This window comes from Notolepis coatsorum, assembly GCF_963971535.1.
Source record: "Notolepis coatsorum genome assembly, chromosome: 2".
Lineage (NCBI taxonomy): Eukaryota > Metazoa > Chordata > Actinopteri > Aulopiformes > Paralepididae > Notolepis > Notolepis coatsorum.
The window spans coordinates 210,494,506-210,518,110 of record NC_140166.1 but is presented as its reverse complement, the minus strand read 5'-3'; the positions used below and the strand labels follow the sequence as shown (position 1 = coordinate 210,518,110).

The 23,605-nt window shown below is 43.1% G+C and overlaps 1 protein-coding gene across 1 annotated transcript in view; it reads left to right on the top strand.

Moving 5' to 3' along the window:
* Window positions 1-8,998: 8,998 nt before the first annotated feature.
* Window positions 8,999-23,605, top strand: part of LOC311248543 (filamin-A-interacting protein 1-like) — a gene marked incomplete at its 5' end in the record, with an annotated part of 37,353 nt that continues 22,746 nt past the window's right edge. The window contains 3 exons of the mRNA XM_084338014.1: window positions 8,999-9,256; window positions 10,992-11,162; window positions 21,727-21,905. Of these exons, the coding sequence (XP_084194140.1) occupies window positions 8,999-9,256; window positions 10,992-11,162; window positions 21,727-21,905 (608 nt within the window). The remainder of the gene's footprint in view (window positions 9,257-10,991; window positions 11,163-21,726; window positions 21,906-23,605) is intronic.

Sequence of the window (23,605 nt, the reverse complement as noted above, 5' to 3'; positions counted from 1 at the left end):
CCTTCCCCCCTACAGCACGCCGCCCTGAAGCACTCAAGAGGTCACAACCACAGCGGGATCAGGCAGCGCACCGGGGAGACAAACCCCAAAAAGAGGTCGATCCCTCAATCCAGGCAACAGGTCACTCGACCCAAGCCTGGAGCACTGCGGACTAGACAGGCGCCAAAGGGGTCTGCTGAAACAGCACCCCGGCGGAAGGGGCGTACGGTATGCTGTGCACCATGTCGCAGCCTCCACAAAAAAAACTCTAGAGGGGCCGAGGCAGAGAAGGCAGACACGATTGGCAGACATCATGAAAAGTGCGGGGGCACACTCACAGGCAGACGGGGTCAAAACCCGGCCTAACCCGAGAGTTGACTCCGCTACCAACACACCTGGAAACCAACCACCACCTAGGTTCTAACAGGAGGCGGTTGTTTCTATAACCCCCCAAGAAAAAACTCCAAAACACAACTGTGGGTATACACTGGCTATACAGCAGTACCAGTGTTTCAGTTTCCAAGAAGGGGTTAACCCAGGCTAACAGGTCGACGAGAACAAGTTCGGACCTGGGCCCGGCGGACCGGGACGTACACAGGGATGCCAGAGGGGTACAAGAACCACCTTTTCAGCCCCGTCCCAGCCCCGCCAAGCAGGAGAAGAAAGGGGCGAAAAAAGAATGGAGAAGGACCAGGCTCCTTAGCACAGCGCAAGGTACAACACAATATGGACCAAGCAAAAGTGAGGGATAACACGCAGTAACATAACCACGAACACCTCCATAACATCAAACCCTGCAACGCCCGGGCCGACCCGGCATTTTCCCCCCGAAAAAGCACAAGTCCCTCAGGGTACCAGAACAGCAGATCTGCGCCCCGGCGGACAACGGGTTAACTGACCTGGTCCGGCGTGACCAGAACCAGTCCTGTGCAATGTTCCCCCTAAGGTGCGCCCGTGCGCGTGCGCGCACATGGCAAAACGCTCCCGCGCACATCTGAGATCTGTCGCGCACAGAAGCGTTTGTGTAAAATATGCATGTAGTTAAATTGACTGCCGCGTTGCACCGAATACTACGGTAACCTGTTGCGTGTGACGTCACCAAGAGAAGCCTCGCTTTCAGTGCTTTGTGGGCGTCGCTACTGCGCGCTCACACAGACACACACAACAGATGAGGAAGTGGACAGATCTGACCAGCATCGCTGGCTCCTCCAATGCCAACGCGAAAATGTACATTACAGATTAACTCCAGAGAAAATTCCCAAGTTATCGTCCCGGTCTAGACTAATTGGAAGCGGAGTGCAACGCGTGCAAAGCTTGACCATATGTTTCTGTGTCTAATAAAAGTGGTGGCGATCTCAAAGCTCACATGGACACAGAAAAACATTACAAACAAAGCAGTGCGAGGCGAGAGTTTGATGGCAAAGTTGACCGAATTGATTGAAGTATGCAGCTATACAGAGGGAGAAAAAAAATTATTGAAAACTATTTTGATGCCTCAAAATGATGTTTTGGTTTGATAAGATGCTTGTTATGATACAATCATTCTAAGGATTATGTGTGTAATAAATTAGTTTAGTACACTAATTGCAACAAATCTGAAACTGCATAGTGCACTTTTAAATTAGTATCTTTGTGAGGTTACTGTTTTATAATTTACATTACATTGAAAAGATACAAAGATATATTTTTTAAGCTGGATTTTCTAATACAGAAGAAGTATTATTTAGAACATTACTTCATATTTTTCTTGTTGTTTATTTTGTCCAGTAAGACTTGAAAATATATATTATTTTGTCATAGTGAGGGGTGACGTTGCGAGCTCTCGAACCCCCGATGAAGACATTATAGCTTAGCCTTTTCTCTTAAAAACAAGAAATAATGTCTACGCAGCTCCTCTTCAATTATTTCACTAACTCAAAGTGGTGTATACAGACACTCGTCGTGGTGAAAACAAGGAAGGAGCTGTTAGTATGGCCACACCCCTGCTTATGTAGAGGAGCGGATGGGGGTGTGGCCAGGCGAATAGGTGTGTAAAGGTGCATGTGGAGATTTATTCAGTGCTAGTACTGATACAGGGATGTATTCCAGTAGACACAGAGCGGTAGCTATACGATATATAACTGTGACATTAAGATAGCTTGTCAAACAAAACCAGGACATGTCTTCATTTGGTCCCCAAATGTCCTGATTCCATGGTGTATTCGCAAAGTTGGTCTTGGTCTTTGACATAAACGTGTGCCACCTCCCCCACACTAAATACTTCATTTCGTTTATGAGTTCACATGTCATGCAATGAGTTACACGATGAGTTTTCAGATGACATGTTTTTAAAAAAATTCAGAATTCTACAGTAAGGTGTAAGAATGGGGGGGGGGGGTCGAGGTGTGAAGACATTGGTCCATGTTGCCGCCTCAGACCTCCTGGCCGCCTCAGACCTACTCCTATCCAAGCTCCCGGAGGGTCATCAAAGAGAAGCCGCCTATTCTCAGTCCTTGCCCCACAATGGTGGAATGAACTACCCATCCCAGTTAGGACAGCCGAATCCCGTCCAATCTTTCGCCGTCGACTAAAGACTCACTTCTTCAACCATTATCTGAAATGATTAAAAAAAAAAAAAAAAAAAAAAAAATCTAACCCTGACTAACCTTACTGTCATGCACTTGTCCTAATAAACTAACCTACACTGTAACACGCAACACTTGATGAACATTGTTACTCAGCTGATAGAGTTGTACCCTTCTTGCTGTCTTGTCGTACAGAACTTGTAAGTCGCTTTGGATAAAAGCGTCAGCTAAATGACTAAATGTAAATGTAAATGTAATGTTGCTCTGGTCTGAGAGGAGCCCCACTGACGAACGTAAACACAGTGGAGAGGTCGCTTATTGCTTATTAACAGCGGAGGAGTGCTGCCGAGTGCTTCCGCATTTTCCCTGATTGGCTGCGACACGCCCCGCGGCAGGCGCGGCAGCCGCAGAGCGGAGCGGCAGAGCTTGCGGCAGAGCTTGCGGCATTATGTAGCCGTAATCCGCAATGATTTTCATTCAAAGCAGCGCTGGCAGCCTGGCAGCCTGGCAGCGCTGCGGTCCGTGGTGACAAGTTCGAATCCCATCCTTTTTTTTTTTTTCGTGTATTCTTTCGCCGGTTAAGGTTAGGCATGGTTAAGGTTAAGGTTAAGGTTAGGCATTGTTTCGGAGTTGGTTAAGGTTAGAAGGGTTAAGTTTAGGCGCTGTTAAGGAGCTGGTTAAGGTTAGAGTTTGTCTTAGAGAATGGCAATATTCTTTCTATGGTTAAGGTTAAGGTTAGGCATGGTTAAGGTTAAGGTTAAGGTTAGGCATTGTTTCGGAGTTGGTTAAGGTTAGAAGGGTTAAGTTTAGGCGCTGTTAAGGAGCTGGTTAAGGTTAGCGTTTGTCTTAGAGAATGGCAATAGACAGCCTATTTCCGCACTGCCGCTCTCTCGCGCTGCCGCGGTCACATTGTCACATTCTTGCACTCCTGTTTGAGTCAGGCCACCTTCTTCTGCAGAAATGTACCGTTCCCATGTGTCTACTGCCACCTAGAGGCTTGGATCTATTCTGTCATGAGGTTACTGATCCCCATCACTCTTTCCACTGAGTGGCAGTAATGTGTAAAGGTATGTGTAGAGTTCTCTGAATCTCTGAGCGGCGCGGCAGCTATGAGAACTACCCCCTTTAGCTGTGTAGATGTAACATGTAACAACCCATCATCTACACTCATTCCACACACATCCACATGCACACACTCACTTATAAACAAACACTCACCGTAACACTCACTTTAGACACTTTAACACTACATTATATTTACCTATTTATTAAAGAGATTTGCACTACATTCATACCCCATTTGCATTTGCACCTTAAAGTTGTGTACCTCATTGTCTGTATTTGTACCTCACTGTCAGTGATGCCACAGATTACTTGTACAAATAATCTGATTACTGATTACTCCTTTAAAAAGTAATCTAGTTACTTTACTGATTACTTGATTAAAGTAACTAGGTTACGAAGTCGTCGTCTTTTTTGCTTCTGCGAAGCAACATCACCCATCTCATTAGGTAAGTGATAACGTTATCCAGTCTATCTCTCTCTACCTCTACCTCTCTCTCTCTACCAAATCCATTCTGAGACAACGGACTCAGTGCGTACTCCGCAAGTCGCACGTAACATGAATCTCTCTCTCACTCTCACTCTCACTCTCTCTCTCAAGTACCTGAAGTACACTATAAAACGAACTGGATAGTTGATTTAACTTCATGCTGAAGCCATTCTAAAATCAGCTATAAACGTAAACATGTGTGTGTGGCTGTGTGCGTGCGTGCACGAGCGCACGTCCCATCTCCGGTCTAGCTGACTGTAGGGGAGAGTGGGGTGAGAAGTGCCACTTTTTACTTAAATTGCCTTTAAAGCAAGGGGATTACAGTAATGCCCCCAACTAAAATATGTACATATAGTTTAGGATGTTGTGCATCCCTGGGGACAATCACTTTGGATCTTAAATAAACTGTTTCAGAAATATAGCTTTCGAAAAAAAAAGTGGTTTTGTGGCACAACTTGCCCCCGGTGCGGGGTAAGTTGTGACATTAGAGAGAATACACTGGGGTAAATTGTGCCATTGATAATTTTACATAAAACATATCATTTTAATCTCAAAAGCGGTAAAAGCATCCTGCAGATCTTCATCTCCTTTCCAACCTGACGTATAGTCTTCCCCTGTTGCACCTCTTTCACTGCTCTTTCCAACTTCTCAAGAGGAGTTGAAACCCTGTCTGTGCCATCCATGCCTTTATCTCAAGCCAACTCGACTACTGTAATGCACTCCTTACCGGCCTCCCGAAAAAATCCGATGATAACTATTTTATTGCAATGCACTATTGCATTATTTTATTCTATTTTACTAACTATTTTATTGCACTGCACTATTTTACTTTGTATCAGTGAATCATAGACGCCTGGCCATAAGAGCATTCGGAGCATCTCTGCTCTCCCACTATTGAACTTGGGGGAGCAAAGGTATGCTCTTGCTCCACCACTTTTTGATCATATGAAAAATATGATATATCCCCCCCCAATATATAAATCTAACCATAACTACGTTATGGTTAACTGAGTTTTATAGTGAAAAGAGCAGCTTTATTGGTCAAGATTGAAGGCTCTATATTGCAGGAAATTGCACATACAGGTTCATTAAATAAAAAAATAAAAAATTGCCGTGGAGGGGGTCGTGCTTGACCCCCTCCAAACCACCCTTGCCTGCCAAGAAAAATTTATAAAAAAAAGCGGGCACCAATCTGGGCTAAGCCCCGGATCTCCTACAATCCTAAATCCGCCCCTGCTACTCACCCCGCTCTCCCCTACCCCTGGCTCTCTTATCATCAGCATTATGAGATAGTAACTAAATAGTAATGCACATCCACTTGGAAAAGTAACTGTAATCAGATTACTGGCTTGTAAAAAGCACCAAGTTAGATTACTATTTACTGAAAAAAAAAGTTATCAGATTAGAGTAACTAGTTACTTGGTAACTAGTTACTGGCATCACTGCTCACTGTTTCCTAATTTTTACTCACTGTACTTCGATTGTACTTAGGCTGTACTTTAGATTGTATATTGTATTATTGTATATTGTATATTCCTCTTTTACTTACTGTGACAACCCTCCCCCACACTGTGTTGTCTTCCTCTGCTCTGGCTGGCAAAGCAGAGCTGGGGAAGGCTCGTCAGCTAATTGGTGCACACCTGGGCCAGTGTGTCCCAGGCACAGGATGTCAGAGAGAGGCTGCCTCTGATCTCTGGCGAACTCCCCATTTTGTTTTTGGTTCTTTGTTTGTCTGGTTGCTGTTTGTTGGTTATTTGGTTCTTTGGTCATTTGGCTGTTAATTTTGGTTCGTTTTTCTTTTGGTTGCTTTTCTTTGCTTTTACACCTACACATTTATGCTGCACATACACTCATCCACACACTGCTGACACACTGATACTCATATATATTGGCTGCTCCTTTAAATGACTTATAATAAATTCTTTGTTATTTCTTAAATTGTGCCTGTGTCTCCCTATTCTTGTTGCGAGCTTGAGCCAGTTCGTAACAGATGGTGGAGGTAAACGGTACTCTATCCCCCCCTCTCACAGTGAGCTGTGGTGTTCCACAAGGAAGCATACTAGGACCGCTACTGTTCCTAATTTATGCAAATTGAATGTCGTCAGTTTGTGACTGCAACTTGTTCTTGTTCGCGGACGACTCAGCCCTACTGGTCTCTGACAAGAACAAGTTACAGGTTGAAAAAACCCTCAGCTCTGAACTCGGCAGAATCTGCACCTGGCTCGCTGATAACAAACTATCATTACACCTGGGTAAAACAGAGTCCATTCTCTTCGGATCAAATAACAACCTCAGCAAGATCGACGGCTTCTCAGTTACAGTGGGTGACAATATTGTCACAAGGAAAGATGAAATTACATACCTAGGTTCCATCCTAGAGGCAAATCTTTCCTGTGACAAAATGGCATCCAAGGTAATAAAAAAAGTCAACCAACAAACTAGATTTTTTTTTTATCTACTTTTTCTCCTCATTGTCTATTTTTCTCCCTTTCCCCAATTTCATATTTGTCCAATTCTACCCCTCCCCTGTCTCGAACATTGTTAGGCCATGCCTCCGACAGGTCGGCTGCAATGTGGACGAAGCCTTGCATCACGTGTCTCCTCCGGTACACGAGGAGGCAGCCGTCGCATCTTTTCACCTTCACAGCTCGATCTCTCAGCGGCGAGGGTCTGCGTGGGAGGGACACACCGCCCCTGTTGCTTCCTGATTCTGCTGCGCAGGCGCACCAACCGACCTGTAATGGGAGTCGCTGTCCACAACGTCCGATCCCCACCCACCAGCTTCCCACCCCCTAATACTGCCAATTGTATTAGTATGAACGACCAGCCAAGCTGGTAGCAACGCCGAGAGCTGGGCTCGAACCCAGCATCTCCCGCGTTAGTGGCGAGCACCTTGCCCACTGCGCCACTTAGCCACCTACGAACTAGATTCTTGTACCGGATCTCCTCTCTGGTAAACAAGAATACCCTGAAGACTCTGGCAGGAGCACTTATTCAAGGGTACTACGACTATGCTTGCACCTCATGGTACCAAAGCACCTCAAAGTCGCTAAAACAAGATTACAAACATCACAAAACAAACTGGTCAGACTTCTACTTGACCTGACCCCTAGAACCCACCTAACCCCTGCCCACTTTGACAACCTAGGATGACTTAGAGTAGACGACAGAGTACAGCAACTTGCAATGGGCCTGGTCTCTACAAGATACACTATACGACTAAGGTACCCATGTACATGTCAAAATGTACATTCCCAAAGGTCAGTGAATACCACGACCACAACACCAGAGGAAGCTCAACAAATCATGTTAAACCCAGATTCGGCTCAAACAAGGGACTAAACACGTTTCGCAATTATGCCACATCAATGTGGAACACCCTACCCAAAGCTGTAAACGAATGTGAATCCCTACCCACATTCAAAACCGCTCTTAAAGAGCACCTACGGGAGGCTGCCATTCGAAACTGGCCACCGTAAATGTCCAAACCCCCCCACCCCCACCCCCTCCTAATAGACGGTCTCCTCCCCACCGCATGTATATATTCTCTCCCCACCGTATGTATATTTCTCTCCCACCCACCCACCCCCTCCTAATGTACAGTCTCCTCCCCATCATATGTATATATTCTCTCCCCACCATATATATATTTCTCTCCCACCCGCCCACCCCCTCCTAATGTACAGTCCCCTCCCCATCATATGTATATACTCTGTCAGGATCTATGGGTAACAGTACTGTATATTTGCATATCGTATATGTCACAAATGTAACAGTATGTCCCTATGCCATAAATGTCATGTATGTTGTGTATGTCATAAATGTCACTATGAATTGAAAATGGGGGACCCTGATGTAAACAAGATGAAAGTCTTTCTCTGGTCTGCATCCCCTTAACAATTGTGTGTATTGAGCCGTACTGTATTGTACCCATTCTGCAATCTGTTAAATAAAGTTTTCATTCATTAATTCATCATTCATTCATTCATTCATTCATTCATTCATTCATTCATTCATTCATTCATTCATTCCCTCCCTCTCAGGGGCTCATACAGAACCAAGCATTTTGCTGTAAATGACATGTATTTTATTGTGACAACTAATAAACAAACTTGAAACTTGAACTTGAAACTAGATCAGGAACTACCCCCTCTAGCTGTGTAGATCAGGAACTACCCCATCTAGCTGTATATAGAGGAACTACCCCCTCTAGCTGTGTATAGAGGAACTACCCCCTCTAGCTGTATATAGAGGACCTACCCCCTCTAGCTGTGTAGATAGGAACTACCCCCTCTAGCTGTGTATAGAGGAACTACCCCCTCTAGCTGTGTAGATAGGAACTACCCCCTCTAGCTGTGTAGAGGAACTACCCCCTCTAGCTGTGTAGATTAGGAACTACCCCCTCTAGCTGTATAGATAGGAACTACCCCCTCTAGCTGTGTAGAGAGAAACTACCCCCTCTAGCTGTGTAGAGAGGAACTACCCCCTCTAGCTGTGTATAGAGGACCTACCCCCTCTAGCTGTGTAGATAGGAACTACCCCCTCTAGCTGTGTATAGAGGAACTACCCCCTCTAGCTGTGTAGATAGGAACTACCCCCTCTAGCTGTGTAGATCAGGAACTACCCCCTCTAGCTGTATAGATTAGGAACTACCCCCTCTAGCTGTGTAGATTAGGAACTACCCCCTCTAGCTGTGTAGAGGAACTACCCCCCCTAGCTGTGTAGATTAGGAACTACCCCCTCTAGCTGTATAGATAGGAACTACCCCCTCTAGCTGTGTAGAGAGAAACTACCCCCTCTAGCTGTGTAGAGAGGAACTACCCCCTCTAGCTGTGTAGATCAGGAAATACCCTGTCTAACCTAAACCACTTCCTGGTTTGTGTGTCTTCTGTCCAGGTGGAGGATGATTTCCAAAGGCAGCGGGGTGGAGAGCCCGACCAATGGGGTGCTCGGCGTCCCCCAGGGCGACCGTGACATCAACCAGGAACAGGAAGTGGGTCTGCCCATCAAGAATCTCAAGGTCAAAGTTCAACAAAAGGAGGGGGAGGTGGAGGTCATGTGTGATAAAGAGAAGTCCTCTGTGGACCAGAGAGCGGGCATCGGGGACCTGAGTAAAGATGACCTGCTGAGGCTGCTGGGCGTCATGGAGGGAGAGGTTCAGGTGAGTTCTCTATGTGGTTCTCAACATGCGCTCTGACTCTGGGGACCTCCTGGGGTCCTTTAGGGGGTTCCAGGAGGTCCTCAGCTAAATTAAATAGAGTGTACTTTCATTGTTACTTTATTGAGTAGAAGTTGTGGAACTCTTTGCCTCCACATATTTTGGATTTCTATTTTCTGAAGTTTAAAAGAGCACTGAAATCTCATCTCCTAGCTCACCAATGTTTTCCATATGGGCTCCCTTTAGAAACTGTGGTCTGATGGCTTGTTGTATTTTGTTAATTTCTTCCTGTCATTATTTGTAGTTTCTTTACTTTCTTTTTTCTAAACTTGAGTGCCTACTTCAGTGTCTATCTGTAGATCTGCTTGTATGTATTATGAATTAATGTTCCTTGTGTGTGTTTGGGGAGGGGGGTTATTTATTAATATTTTATATTGATGATAATCTCAGTATAATTTTCCTTCTTGGAGAATGCCACATACAAGCCCCTAGAGGGTTTTTAGGCAATTCTCCCTCACATCTTTTTGTGATTATATTGTATCATATGTAATTGTTTTATATGTGTAAATAAACTAAACAAAACAAACAAAACAAAGTTGAAGCCCAATAAGAGAAGGTATGAGAGATGAGAGATGTTCTCTCCACCTACATCACAACTAAAGACCTCTGAGACGGAGGTCCCTGCGGCCTCATCAGTCCTGAAGCAGGCTGAGAGCCACAGCTGTACACCGTGAGAACCCACACCTTCTGACATCCAGGGTCAAGGGCCTAACATGGGTGTAACATTCAATTAGTTTGTGAATGAAAGGCCTCTAACAGAGTTCTCTTGTAAACAGTCCTCTTTAGTTTATAATCACATCTCCACCCAAATAGACAGAGTTTTCTATTGTCGTTCTATGATCTACGGTCTACATTTCCTACCTCATATAATTTTTTGCAACGTCCATTATCGCCGTTTTCACTTTTGGTTTTGGTGAAGTTGTAATGAGTCTGACCTCCTGACCTCCTAGCCTGTCAGACAGAAGCACAGGGTCATTGTTTACATTACTTTACCTCTAGTGCACTCTTTTAGCTAAGAAGTCACCCCGTGCTCGTGGTGTGCATGTGTGTCCTTGTGTTGGAAGAACACATGATATATGATTTTTGTTGATAGCTTTCCTTCTACTGTGCTCTATAGCGCCAATTTCAGCAAGTTGCAACAACTCCATTTGACACATTTAAGTATGTATTGTATGTCACCTTTAAGTATGTATTGTACTGTATGTGACACATTTAAGTATGTGTCATCTTTAACCCTTTAAAACGCCTAAATCTGCGATTTATTATACTTTATACTTATAGCACATGCATGAGTCTGGTCCCTTTTGAAAGGTAACATTCTGAAGTGTCTTACACAATAAATAAGAATAACTTTGAGCGCTAATGTAATAGAGAAACAGAGGTTTTAACACACCAAAATAAAGTATTTGCTCCTTACTTTTCAGTTGACTTGTAGAAGGGTCTGTACCTCTTTGTGGTCTTTTTTTGCACTGTAGCACCATCTAGTGGCTGATGTTGGCAGTAACACGTTCCAGAAAAAATAGACAGAGTTATGTCTGGTCCACAGCCTGTGTCTCTTTTCAGATCCCATCAATGTCATAATGAATTACCGTACATAATCAACGGGGAACATAGATCCTAAGTACACAGTACATTATAATATTTTGGTACTGAAGTGTGTATCTGGTGTGTGTTACAGGCCAGAGAAGATGTCATCTGTGTCCTCAAGTCCAAACAGACCAGTCCGGAGGCTCTGGAGTCCCGCTACGGTTCGGCAGCTGTCAGCCCAGCCCTGCAGGCCCTGCAGAGGGACGGTGTCCTCGCCAACACCCAGCCCCACAGCCATGTCTACCGCCGGCCCCTGGCCGAGGTCAGAGCACCACCGTACTGTCAGCGACCATGGTGCATGTTTCTGCCGTCACGTTGAGAGACCTTGTAACTTCAACTAGTCCCCGATGTCACATTAAAACCTTGTAACTTCAACTAGTCCCTGAAGTCACTTCAACTAGTCCCTGACGTCACATTAAAACCTTGTAACTTCAACTAGTCCCTGAAGTCACATTAAAACCTTGTAACTTCAACTAGTCCCTGAAGTCACATTAAAACCTTGTAACTTCAACTAGTCCCTGAAGTCACATTAAAACCTTGTAACTTCAACTAGTCCCTGAAGTCACATTAAAACCTTGTAACTTTATCTAGTCCCTGAAGTCACATTAAAACCTTGTAACTTCAACTAGTCCCTGAAGTCACATTAAAACCTTGTAACTTCAACTAGTCCCTGAAGTCACATTAAAACCTTGTAACTTCAACTAGTCCCTGAAGTCACATTAAAACCTTGTAACTTTATCTAGTCCCTGAAGTCACATTAAAACCTTGTAACTTCAACTAGTCCCTGAAGTCACATTAAAACCTTGTAACTTCAACTAGTCCCTGAAGTCACATTAAAACCTTGTGACTTCAACTAGTCCCCAAAGTCACATTAAAACCTTGTAACTTCAACTAGTCCCCAAAGTCACATTAAAACCTTGTAACTTCAACTAATAATAATAATAATAATTCATTTAATTTATATAGCGCTTCTCAATAACCCGAAGTCGCTGACAGTAGTCGGGAGCAGGGGTACAAACAAAGAAACGAAAGCAAAGAAACAAAAACAAAACAACAAAGAAACAAAAACAAAAGGAACATGAGACCATGGGGGGAACGGGGGAGACAGCCTGATGGCACAAAAAAAAAGACTGGAGACATATCAATCAGGTTGGAGGGGAGGGGGGGGTTTAGGGGTGGGGGGGGTTGAAGGCAAGGGAGAACAGGTGGGTTTTGAGGCGAGCTTTGAAGGTGGAGAGTGTAGGGGAGTCTCTGATGGACTGAGGGAGGGAGTTCCAGAGTCGGGGTGCAGTGCGAGAGAAGGCCCGATCTCCAAAGTTTTTAAGCTTGGATGTCGGGACAGTGAGGGAGGCAGTGGAGGAGGACCGGAGGGAACGGGTGGGGCGGTAGGGGAGAAGGAGATCAGTCAGGTAGGGGGGGGCCAGGCTGTGGAGGGCTTTGAAGGTGAGGAGTAGTGTTTTAAAGTTAATGCGGTGTTTGATCGGGAGCCAATGGAGGGAGTGGAGGACAGGAGTGATGTGTTCGCGGGACCGGGTGTTAGTGAGGAGGCGGGCGGCTGAATTTTGGACCATTTGCAGTTTATGGAGGGAGCGGGAGGTGATACCAGTGAGGAGGGAGTTGCAGTAGTCCAGGCGGGAGGAGATGAAGGCGTGAATGAGGGATTCAGCAGCGGGGGGGGAGAGGCAGTGACGGATTTTTGCGATGTTGCGGAGGTGAAAGTAGGATGTTTTCACGATGGAGCGGACGTGGGGGTCAAATGAGAGGGTGGGGTCAAGGAGGACACCAAGGTTGCGGACTAGGGGGGAGGGGGTGATGGTGGAGTCGTTGATGGTGAGTGTGATGGGTCCGGATCTGGTGAGGGTGGTTTTGGTGCCAATGTGAAGTCACATTAAAACCTTGTGACTTCAACTAGTCCCCAAAGTCACATTAAAACCTTGTAACTTCAACTAGTCCCTGAAGTCACATTAAAACCTTGTGACTTCAACTAGTCCCTGAAGTCACATTAAAACCTTGTGACTTCAACTAGTCCCCAAAGTCACATTAAAACCTTGTAACTTCAACTAGTCCCTGAAGTCACATTAAAACCTTGTGACTTCAACTAGTCCCTGAAGTCACATTAAAACCTTGTGACTTCAACTAGTCCCCAAAGTCACATTAAAACCTTGTGACTTCAACTAGTCCCCAAAGTCACATTAAAACCTTGTAACTTCAACTAGTCCCTGAAGTCACATTAAAACCTTGTAACTTCAACTAGTCCCCAAAGTCACATTAAAACCTTGTAACTTCAACTAGTCCCTGAAGTCACATTAAAACCTTGTAACTTCAACTAGTCCCTGAAGTCACATTAAAACCTTGTGACTTCAACTAGTCCCTGAAGTCACATTAAAACCTTGTAACTTCAACTAGTCCCTGAAGTCACATTAAAACCTTGTAACTTTATCTAGTCCCTGAAGTCACATTAAAACCTTGTAACTTCAACTAGTCCCTGAAGTCACATTAAAACCTTGTGACTTCAACTAGTCCCCAAAGTTACATTAAAACCTTGTGACTTCAACTAGTCCCCAAAGTCACATTAAAACCTTGTAACTTCAACTAGTCCCCAAAGTCACATTAAAACCTTGTAACTTCAACTAATAATAATAATAATAATTCATTTAATTTATATAGCGCTTCTCAATAACCCGAAGTCGCTGACAGTAGTCGGGAGCAGGGGTACAAACAAAGAAACGAAAGCAAAGAAACAAAAACAAAACAACAAAGAAACAAAAACAAAAGGAACATGAGACCATGGGGGGAACGGGGGAGACAGCCTGATGGCACAAAAAAAAAGACTGGAGACATATCAATCAGGTTGGAGGGGGGGGTTTAGGGGTGGGGGGGGTTGAAGGCAAGGGAGAACAGGTGGGTTTTGAGGCGAGCTTTGAAGGTGGAGAGTGTAGGGGAGTCTCTGATGGACTGGGGGAGGGAGTTCCAGAGTCGGGGTGCAGTGCGAGAGAAGGCCCGATCACCGAAGTTTTTAAGCTTGGATGTCGGGACAGTGAGGGAGGCAGTGGAGGAGGACCGGAGGGAACGGGTGGGGCGGTAGGGGAGAAGGAGATCAGTCAGGTAGGGGGGGCCAGGCTGTGGAGGGCTTTGAAGGTGAGGAGTAGTGTTTTAAAGTTAATGCTGTGTTTGATCGGGAGCCAATGGAGGGAGTGGAGGACAGGAGTGATGTGTTCGCGGGACCGGGTGTTAGTGAGGAGGCGGGCGGCTGAATTTTGGACCATTTGCAGTTTATGGAGGGAGCGGGAGGTGATACCAGTGAGGAGGGAGTTGCAGTAGTCCAGGCGGGAGGAGATGAAGGCGTGAATGAGGGATTCAGCAGCGGGGGGGAGAGGCAGTGACGGATTTTTGCGATGTTGCGGAGGTGAAAGTAGGATGTTTTCACGATGGAGCGGACGTGGGGGTCAAATGAGAGGGTGGGGTCAAGGAGGACACCAAGGTTGCGGACTAGGGGGGAGGGGGTGATGGTGGAGTCGTTGATGGTGAGTGTGATGGGTCCGGATCTGGTGAGGGTGGTTTTGGTGCCAATGTGAAGTCACATTAAAACCTTGTGACTTCAACTAGTCCCCAAAGTCACATTAAAACCTTGTAACTTCAACTAGTCCCTGAAGTCACATTAAAACCTTGTGACTTCAACTAGTCCCCAAAGTCACATTAAAACCTTGTAACTTCAACTAGTCCCCAAAGTCACATTAAAACCTTGTAACTTCAACTAGTCCCTGAAGTCACATTAAAACCTTGTGACTTCAACTAGTCCCTGAGGTCACATTAAAACCTTGTAACTTCAACTAGTCCCCAAAGTCACATTAAAACCTTGTAACTTCAACTAGTCCCTGAAGTCACATTAAAACCTTGTGACTTCAACTAGTCCCTGAGGTCACATTAAAACCTTGTAACTTCAACTAGTCCCCGAAGTCACATTAAAACCTTGTAACTTCAACTAGTCCCCAAAGTCACATTAAAACCTTGTAACTTCAACTAGTCCCTGAAGTCACATTAAAACCTTGTGACTTCAACTAGTCCCTGAAGTCACATTAAAACCTTGTGACTTCAACTAGTCCCCAAAGTCACATTAAAACCTTGTAACTTCAACTAGTCCCTGAAGTCACATTAAAACCTTGTGACTTCAACTAGTCCCCAAAGTCACATTAAAACCTTGTAACTTCAACTAGTCCCCAAAGTCACATTAAAACCTTGTAACTTCAACTAGTCCCTGAAGTCACATTAAAACCTTGTAACTTCAACTAGTCCCTGAAGTCACATTAAAACCTTGTGACTACAACTAGTCCCCAAAGTCACATTAAAACCTTGTAACTTCAACTAGTCCCTGAAGTCACATTAAAACCTTGTGACTTCAACTAGTCCCCAAAGTCACATTAAAACCTTGTAACTTCAACTAGTCCCTGAAGTCACATTAAGTAAGGGATAATGTATAGCTACGAGGTCATTGTCGCAAAATAATTGACCGACACGGAGTTTAAAATACCGAGCCGCTTCGGCGAGGTGTTTTAAACGTCAGTGAAGGTCAATTATTTTGCGACAATGACCGAGTATAGCTATACATTATCCCGCTTATTACATGGCTAACTTACTAACAATATACCTAATTCATTTTACATCGACTCGCAACACTGGTTCTGGCTGCGTTCTGGCTCCGCTCGTCGCTCCGCCCCCTGTCATCGCCGGCAGCAGAACACCGGCAGTGTCTAATTGCACTGAAACAGTGTGTGTCAGTGGGCTTGATTGCGAACAGCTGCGCACAGCGGTCATTATTGAAAAAACAGCGGTCATTATTGAAAAATAATGACCGCTGTCGGGGGGCTATTGACCAATCACAAGCAAGCATTTCGGCGAATGTGAAAACGCCATGTAATAAAACCTTGTAACTTCCACTAGTCCCTGAAGTCACATTAAAACCTTGTAACTTCCACTAGTCCCTGAAGTCACATTAAAACCTTGTGACTTCAACTAGTCCTCGAAGTCACATTAAAACCTTGTAACTTCAACTAGTCCCTGAAGTCACATTAAAACCTTGTAACTTCAACTAGTCCCTGAAGTCACATTAAAACCTTGTAACTTCAACTAGACCCCAAAGTCACATTAAAACCTTGTGACTTCAACTAGTCCCTGAAGTCACATTAAAACCTTGTAACTTCAACTAGTCCCTGAAGTCACATTAAAACCTTGTGACTTCAACTAGTCCCCAAAGTCACATTAAAACCTTGTAACTTCAACTAGTCCCTGAAGTCACATTAAAACCTTGTGACTTCAACTAGTCCCTGAAGTCACATTAAAACCTTGTAACTTCAACTAGTCCCCAAAGTCACATTAAAACCTTGTAACTTCAACTAGTCCCTGAAGTCACATTAAAACCTTGTGACTTCAACTAGTCCCTGAAGTCACATTAAAACCTTGTAACTTCAACTAGTCCCTGAAGTCACATTAAAACCTTGTGACTTCAACTAGTCCCTGAAGTCACATTAAAACCTTGTAACTTCAACTAGTCCCTGAAGTCACATTAAAACCTTGTGACTTCAACTAGTCCCTGAAGTCACATTAAAACCTTGTAACTTCAACTAGTCCCCGAAGTCACATTAAAACCTTGTGACTTCAACTAGTCCCTGAAGTCACATTAAAACCTTGTAACTTCAACTAGTCCCCGAAGTCACATTAAAACCTTGTAACTTCAACTAGTCCCTGAAGTCACATTAAAACCTTGAAACTTCAACTAGTCCCTGAAGTCACATTAAAACCTTGTAACTTCAACTAGTCCCCGAAGTCACATTAAAACCTTGTAACTTCAACTAGTCCCCAAAGTCACATTAAAACCTTGTAACTTCAACTAGTCCCCAAAGTCACATTAAAACCTTGTAACTTCAACTAGTCCCTGAAGTCACATTAAAACCTTGTAACTTCAACTAGTCCCTGAAGTCACATTAAAACCTTGTGACTACAACTAGTCCCCAAAGTCACATTAAAACCTTGTAACTTCAACTAGTCCCTGAAGTCACATTAAAACCTTGTGACTTCAACTAGTCCCCAAAGTCACATTAAAACCTTGTAACTTCAACTAGTCCCTGAAGTCACATTAAGTAAGGGATAATGTATAGCTACGAGGTCATTGTCGCAAAATAATTGACCGACACGGAGTTTAAAATACCGAGCCGCTTCGGCGAGGTGTTTTAAACGTCAGTGAAGGTCAATTATTTTGCGACAATGACCGAGTATAGCTATACATTATCCCGCTTATTACATGGCTAACTTACTAACAATATACCTAATTCATTTTACATCGACTCGCAACACTGGTTCTGGCTGCGTTCTGGCTCCGCTCGTCGCTCCGCCCCCTGTCATCGCCGGCAGCAGAACACCGGCAGTGTCTAATTGCACTGAAACAGTGTGTGTCAGTGGGCTTGATTGCGAACAGCTGCGCACAGCGGTCATTATTGAAAAAACAGCGGTCATTATTGAAAAATAATGACCGCTGTCGGGGGGCTATTGACCAATCACAAGCAAGCATTTCGGCGAATGTGAAAACGCCATGTAATAAAACCTTGTAACTTCCACTAGTCCCTAAAGTCACATTAAAACCTTGTGACTTCAACTAGTCCTCGAAGTCACATTAAAACCTTGTAACTTCAACTAGTCCCTGAAGTCACATTAAAACCTTGTAACTTCAACTAGTCCCTGAAGTCACATTAAAACCTTGTAACTTCAACTAGACCCCAAAGTCACATTAAAACCTTGTAACTTCAACTAGTCCCCGAAGTCACATTAAAACCTTGTAACTTCAACTAGTCCCTGAAGTCACATTAAAACCTTGTAACTTCAACTAGTCCCTGAAGTCACATTAAAACCTTGTAACTTCAACTAGTCCCCAAAGTCACATTAAAACCTTGTAACTTCAACTAGTCCCTGAAGTCACATTAAAACCTTGTAACTTCAACTAGTCCCCAAAGTCACATTAAAACCTTGTAACTTCAACTAGTCCCTGAAGTCACATTAAAACCTTGTAACTTCAACTAGTCCCCAAAGTCACATTAAAACCTTGTAACTTCAACTAGACCCCAAAGTCACATTAAAACCTTGTGACTTCAACTAGTCCCTGAAGTCACATTAAAACCTTGTAACTTCAACTAGTCCCTGAAGTCACATTAAAACCTTGTAACTTCAACTAGTCCCTGAAGTCACATTAAAACCTTGTAACTTCAACTAGTCCCCAAAGTCACATTAAAACATTGTAACTTCAACTAGTCCCTGAAGTCACATTAAAACCTTGTAACTTCAACTAGTCCCCGAAGTCACATTAAAACATTGTAACTTCAACTAGTCCCTGAAGTCACATTAAAACCTTGTAACTTCAACTAGTCCCTGAAGTCACATTAAAACCTTGTAACTTCAACTAGTCCCCAAAGTCACATTAAAACCTTGTAACTTCAACTAGTCCCTGAAGTCACATTAAAACCTTGTAACTTCAACTAGTCCCTGAAGTCACATTAAAACCTTGTAACTTCAACTAGTCCCTGAAGTCACATTAAAACATTGTAACTTCAACTAGTCCCTGAAGTCACATTAAAACCTTGTAACTTCAACTAGTCCCTGAAGTCACATTAAAACCTTGTAACTTCAACTAGTCCCCAAAGTCACATTAAAACATTGTAACTTCAACTAGTCCCTGAAGTCACATTAAAACCTTGTAACTTCAACTAGTCCCCGAAGTCACATTAAAACATTGTAACTTCAACTAGTCCCTGAAGTCACATTAAAACCTTGTAACTTCAACTAGTCCCTGAAGTCACATTAAAACCTTGTAACTTCAACTAGTCCCCAAAGTCACATTAAAACCTTGTAACTTCAACTAGTCCCTGAAGTCACATTAAAACCTTGTAACTTCAACTAGTCCCTGAAGTCACATTAAAACCTTGTAACTTCAACTAGTCCCTGAAGTCACATTAAAACATTGTAACTTCAACTAGTCCCTGAAGTCACATTAAAACCTTGTAACTTCAACTAGTCCCTGAAGTCACATTAAAACCTTGTAACTTCAACTAGTCCCCAAAGTCACATTAAAACCTTGTAACTTCAACTAGTCCCTGAAGTCACATTAAAACCTTGTAACTTCAACTAGTCCCTGAAGTCACATTAAAACCTTGTAACTTCAACTAGTCCCCAAAGTCACATTAAAACCTTGTAACTTCAACTAGTCCCTGAAGTCACATTAAAACCTTGTAACTTCAACTAGTCCCTGAAGTCACATTAAAACCTTGTGACTTCAACTAGTCCCTGAAGTCACATTAAAACCTTGTGACTTCCACTAGTCCCTGAAGTCACATTAAAACCTTGTGACTTCAACTAGTCCCTGAAGTCACATTAATACCTTGTGACTTCAAAAAGTCAATGTCAGCAGGAATTAAGAAAATAAAAGCCTGCCTTTCAGATTAATGGCCATGGATTTATGTATAGTATACAATTAATCTTGTACAGTATATAAGTGTTGTATTGGTTTATAGGTCAGGCTCAACCTAAGCATTCAAGAAAAGCACAGAAATCTGTGTGTGATGCTAAGATGCTAAAATCAGATACTGAAAATAACTGTGATGTGATCATAACATTGTTAACCTCTCCCTGCAATAGACTTTTCACCAATATAGATGCTTTTAACTTGACAACATAAACATTCTAAAAGCACCAGGGTTTACTTCCTGTTGCAATGTTTCATATAAATAACTGACAGGAAATAAACATGGCTCCAAACTGTTCCCTAGCAACACAATTCCAGCAAAACTGTCACTTCATTACTCTGTACTCGTACTTGTGCAATGACAATGAATTTAATCGAATCTATACTCAAAACTAGAAAATACTCCAAAACTATCTGCCATGTTAAGGTAAACCTAAGGAAATGTAGACATGCTTAATGTGAGGTTCAGTATGATATTTAGACATGGTAAATGTGGGGTTCAGTGTGATATTTAGACATGGTAAATGTGGGGTTCAGTGTGATATTTAGACATGGTAAATGTGGGGTTCAGTGTGATATTTAGACATGGTAAATGTGGGGTTCAGTATGATATTTAGACGTGGTAGGACATGAAGGAACGTAATGTAACATAACGTAACTTTATTTAACTTAACTTAACTGTTAATATGTTACTGCATGTGGCTGTAGGCCTGTTAGTACTGGATGGGGTGGCAGTACAGTGTGAAGGTAGAGAGGTTGCCCTTGAGCAAGGCCCTGAACCCCAAACTGCACCAGGGCTGCTCCACTGTGGGTGACCCTGACCTCTGACCTATCTCATGAAATGCATGTATGTAGGAAGGAATAAAGACACATTTGTGTCCTTGTGTCAGTTGACAATGAAGATGTTTATTGTTTAAAAGGATCCCCATTAGCTGTCACCTAAGTGGCGAGCTAGTCTTCCTGGGGTCCACATAGAAAGACAACAGAAAACACAAAACATAACAACATGAGTTACATATGACAATCACAATTAACAATGATAATCTAAAAACAGTAAAACATTGTAGACATCATTATCAACATCAGAATATTTTGCTCACATATTTAAGTAGTGCATTCTCAGGTGGTATTTGAAAGACACTTTACTATTCAATTTGCTTATGTTCAGTGGGCAGTTATTCCAATGATTGATGGCACGATAAACAACAGTCCTCTTTAAAGCATTTGATTTTGGACGTGGTAACATAATCTGTCCATCATCAGCTGACCTAGTAAAATAAGAATGAACCTGACTGCACCTGACAATTTGTTTGTATAAGAAAACAGGTTGAGACAAAAAGACAGTGTTCCTGAAAAATGTAACTGTGTTGAAAACCAGCCTATTCTCTACCGTTAACCATGAGAGTTGCCGGTGCATAGTGATGGTGTTTGTTCTCATGGAACAATGTAAAACTAACCTTGCCGCTCTGTTCTGGGCAGTTTGCAATTTCTTTAGTTGACCTTTGGATGCAGAGGACCATACTGGTGCACAATAATCTAGGTGACATAAAATTAAAGATTTCGCCACCTGTCCCACAATATATGTAGGGACATAAGAAAGACATTTCCTCACCATGGAGATACCACTCCCCATCTTCTTCACTATGGTATCAATGTGTTCTGCCCATGACAGCTGGCTATCAATTATTATGCCCAGTAGTTTTACTTTATTTACCTGTTCTATGGGTTCGTCAGACACGTTCAAACTCATTTTTGGTATTGATGACAATTTATGACTCGAACCCAAGATAATTGATTTGGTTTTTGAGATGTTTAGTACCAACTTATTCCGTTTTATCCAATCAAACACCATATTTAACTCAGCTGATAAAACATTGTCCAGTTCACTGACAGTTTTTGCAGCATAGTACAAACGTCTTTCTAATGATACAATATACAATATAACAATACAATATAACAATGTAACAATATACAATACAACAATATACAATATAACAATATATAACAATATACAATATACAATATAACTATATACAATATACAATATGACAAATATAACAATATAACAATATACAATATACAATATAACAATATCCAATAGAACAATCTGTGCTAGTGATATTTGGCCTTATTGCTATTGTATATTGTCTGTGTACATAACATGTACTGTGTGTGTATGCGCGCGCATGCGTGTGTGTGTGTGTGTGTGCGTGTGTGTGTGTGCATGTGTGTGTGTGTGTGTGTCTGTGTGTGTGTGTGTGTCTGTGTGTGTGTGTGTGTGTGCATGTGTGTGTGTGTGTGTGTGCGTGTGTGTGTGTCTCAGCTGGAGAAGCTCCAGGAGAAGCACACAGAGACCTACAGGCGCATGCTGGGGCAGCTTCTCCTGGCAGAGAAGTGCCACCGGCGCACCGTTCAGGAGCTGGAGACGGAGAAACACAAACATGCCGACTACATGGACAAGAGCGACGACTTCACCAACCTACTGGAGCAGGAGAGAGAGAGGTGAGAGAGAGAGAATACAAAAAAGAGCAATTAACTTTTGGACACACCTAAAACAAAGTGACCCCCTCTCGTACCATTATCAAGCCCTGCAGTGCCAAGAGCTGAGGAGCATCAGGAACCACCTTACCCAGCTGGTCCTGAGGCTGAGTCCACAAACCTGCTCTCTTAACACACCTCAGGAACAGAACACATCACCAATCAGAATAAATCAAATTACTACACAGCTAAAACAAAACTACATCACCTATTGGAAAACACAAACAAAAGCACAGAGCAAAATTCAGTGCTATCTGGCTCTAAATCGACAGTACACCATAGCAGATTATTTGAGCATGGTGACTGATCAACAACTAAAAAGAACCTTGCCAAAATACAGACTGAGTGAGCACAGCCTCGCTGTTGAAAAGGGGAGGTACAGGAAAACCTGGCTTCCTGCATAGCAAAGGCTGTGCTGTCATTGCATCCGCAGTGAGCCTGAAACTGAGTTGCACTTCCTCACCAAATGTGAAAAATATAAATATATTAGAGAAACGCATTTAAAAAAAATTGAATTAATAACAAAAGGTTTTCTTGCACTACCAGATACAGAAAAACGACCAGTCCTACTAGGGGAGGACTCAACAAGCTGTGAGCTAGCAGCAGCCTATGTTGCTGCCTGCCATAGACTGAGGGACAGTGAGTGACAGTCACCTGACATGTTTATGCCGTAATATTTGATGTTTTATTTTATGATGATAATTTTTGTATGTACTATGACATTAATATCTGTTTTGTAATCCATGTTTATGTTATTATTAATCATTTGCTTTGGCAACATGTACAAGTTGCGTCATGCCAATAAAGCCATTTGAATTGAATTGAATTGAGAGAGAGAGAGAGAGAGAGAGAGAGAGAGAGAGAGAGAGAGAGAGAGAGAGAGAGAGAGAGAGAGAGAGAGAGAGAGAGAGAGGTGAGAGAGAGAGAGAGAGAGCATACCAAGTCCTCACCAAGTAGAGACAAACAGAGAAAGAGGGAGAGAGAGAAAGAGACAAGCAGAGAAAGAGGGAGATAAAGAGAAAGAGACAAACAGGGAAAAAGAGGGAGAGAGAAAGAGACAAACAGAGAAAGATGGAGAGAGAGAGAAAGAGAGAGAGAGAGAGAGAGAGAGAGAGAGAAAGAGACAAACAGGGAAAGAGGGAGAAAGAGAAAGAGACAAGCAGAGAAAGAGGGAGAGAGAGACAAACACAGAAAGAGGGAGAGAGAGAGAAAGAGACAAACTGAGAAAGAGGGAGAGATAAAGAGACAAACAGAGAAAGAGGGAGAGAGAGAGAAAGAGACAAACGGGGAAAGAGGGAGAGAGAGAAAGAGACAAACAGAGAAAGAGGGAGAGAGAGAAAGAGACCAACAGAGAAAGAGTGAGAGAGCGAAAGAGACAAACAGAGAAAGAGAGAGAGAGAAAGACAAACAGAGAAAGAAGGAGGCACACAAGTTCTGACACTAGTTGACCTTCATGGGGTCATGATTACATTGAGTGTGTAGGGAGCCTCAAACACGCAAGATAGAAATTAAGTGAGAGAGAGAGTGTGTGTGGCCCCACTAATTAATCTGCTCTGACAGAGATGAAAGGGCTCAGCTGACCATAGCTTGTCTGTGTGTGTGTGACCCGTCCCAGGCCTCAGTCTAAACGATGCTAGTTAGCAACACATACCCTGAGCTCAGCA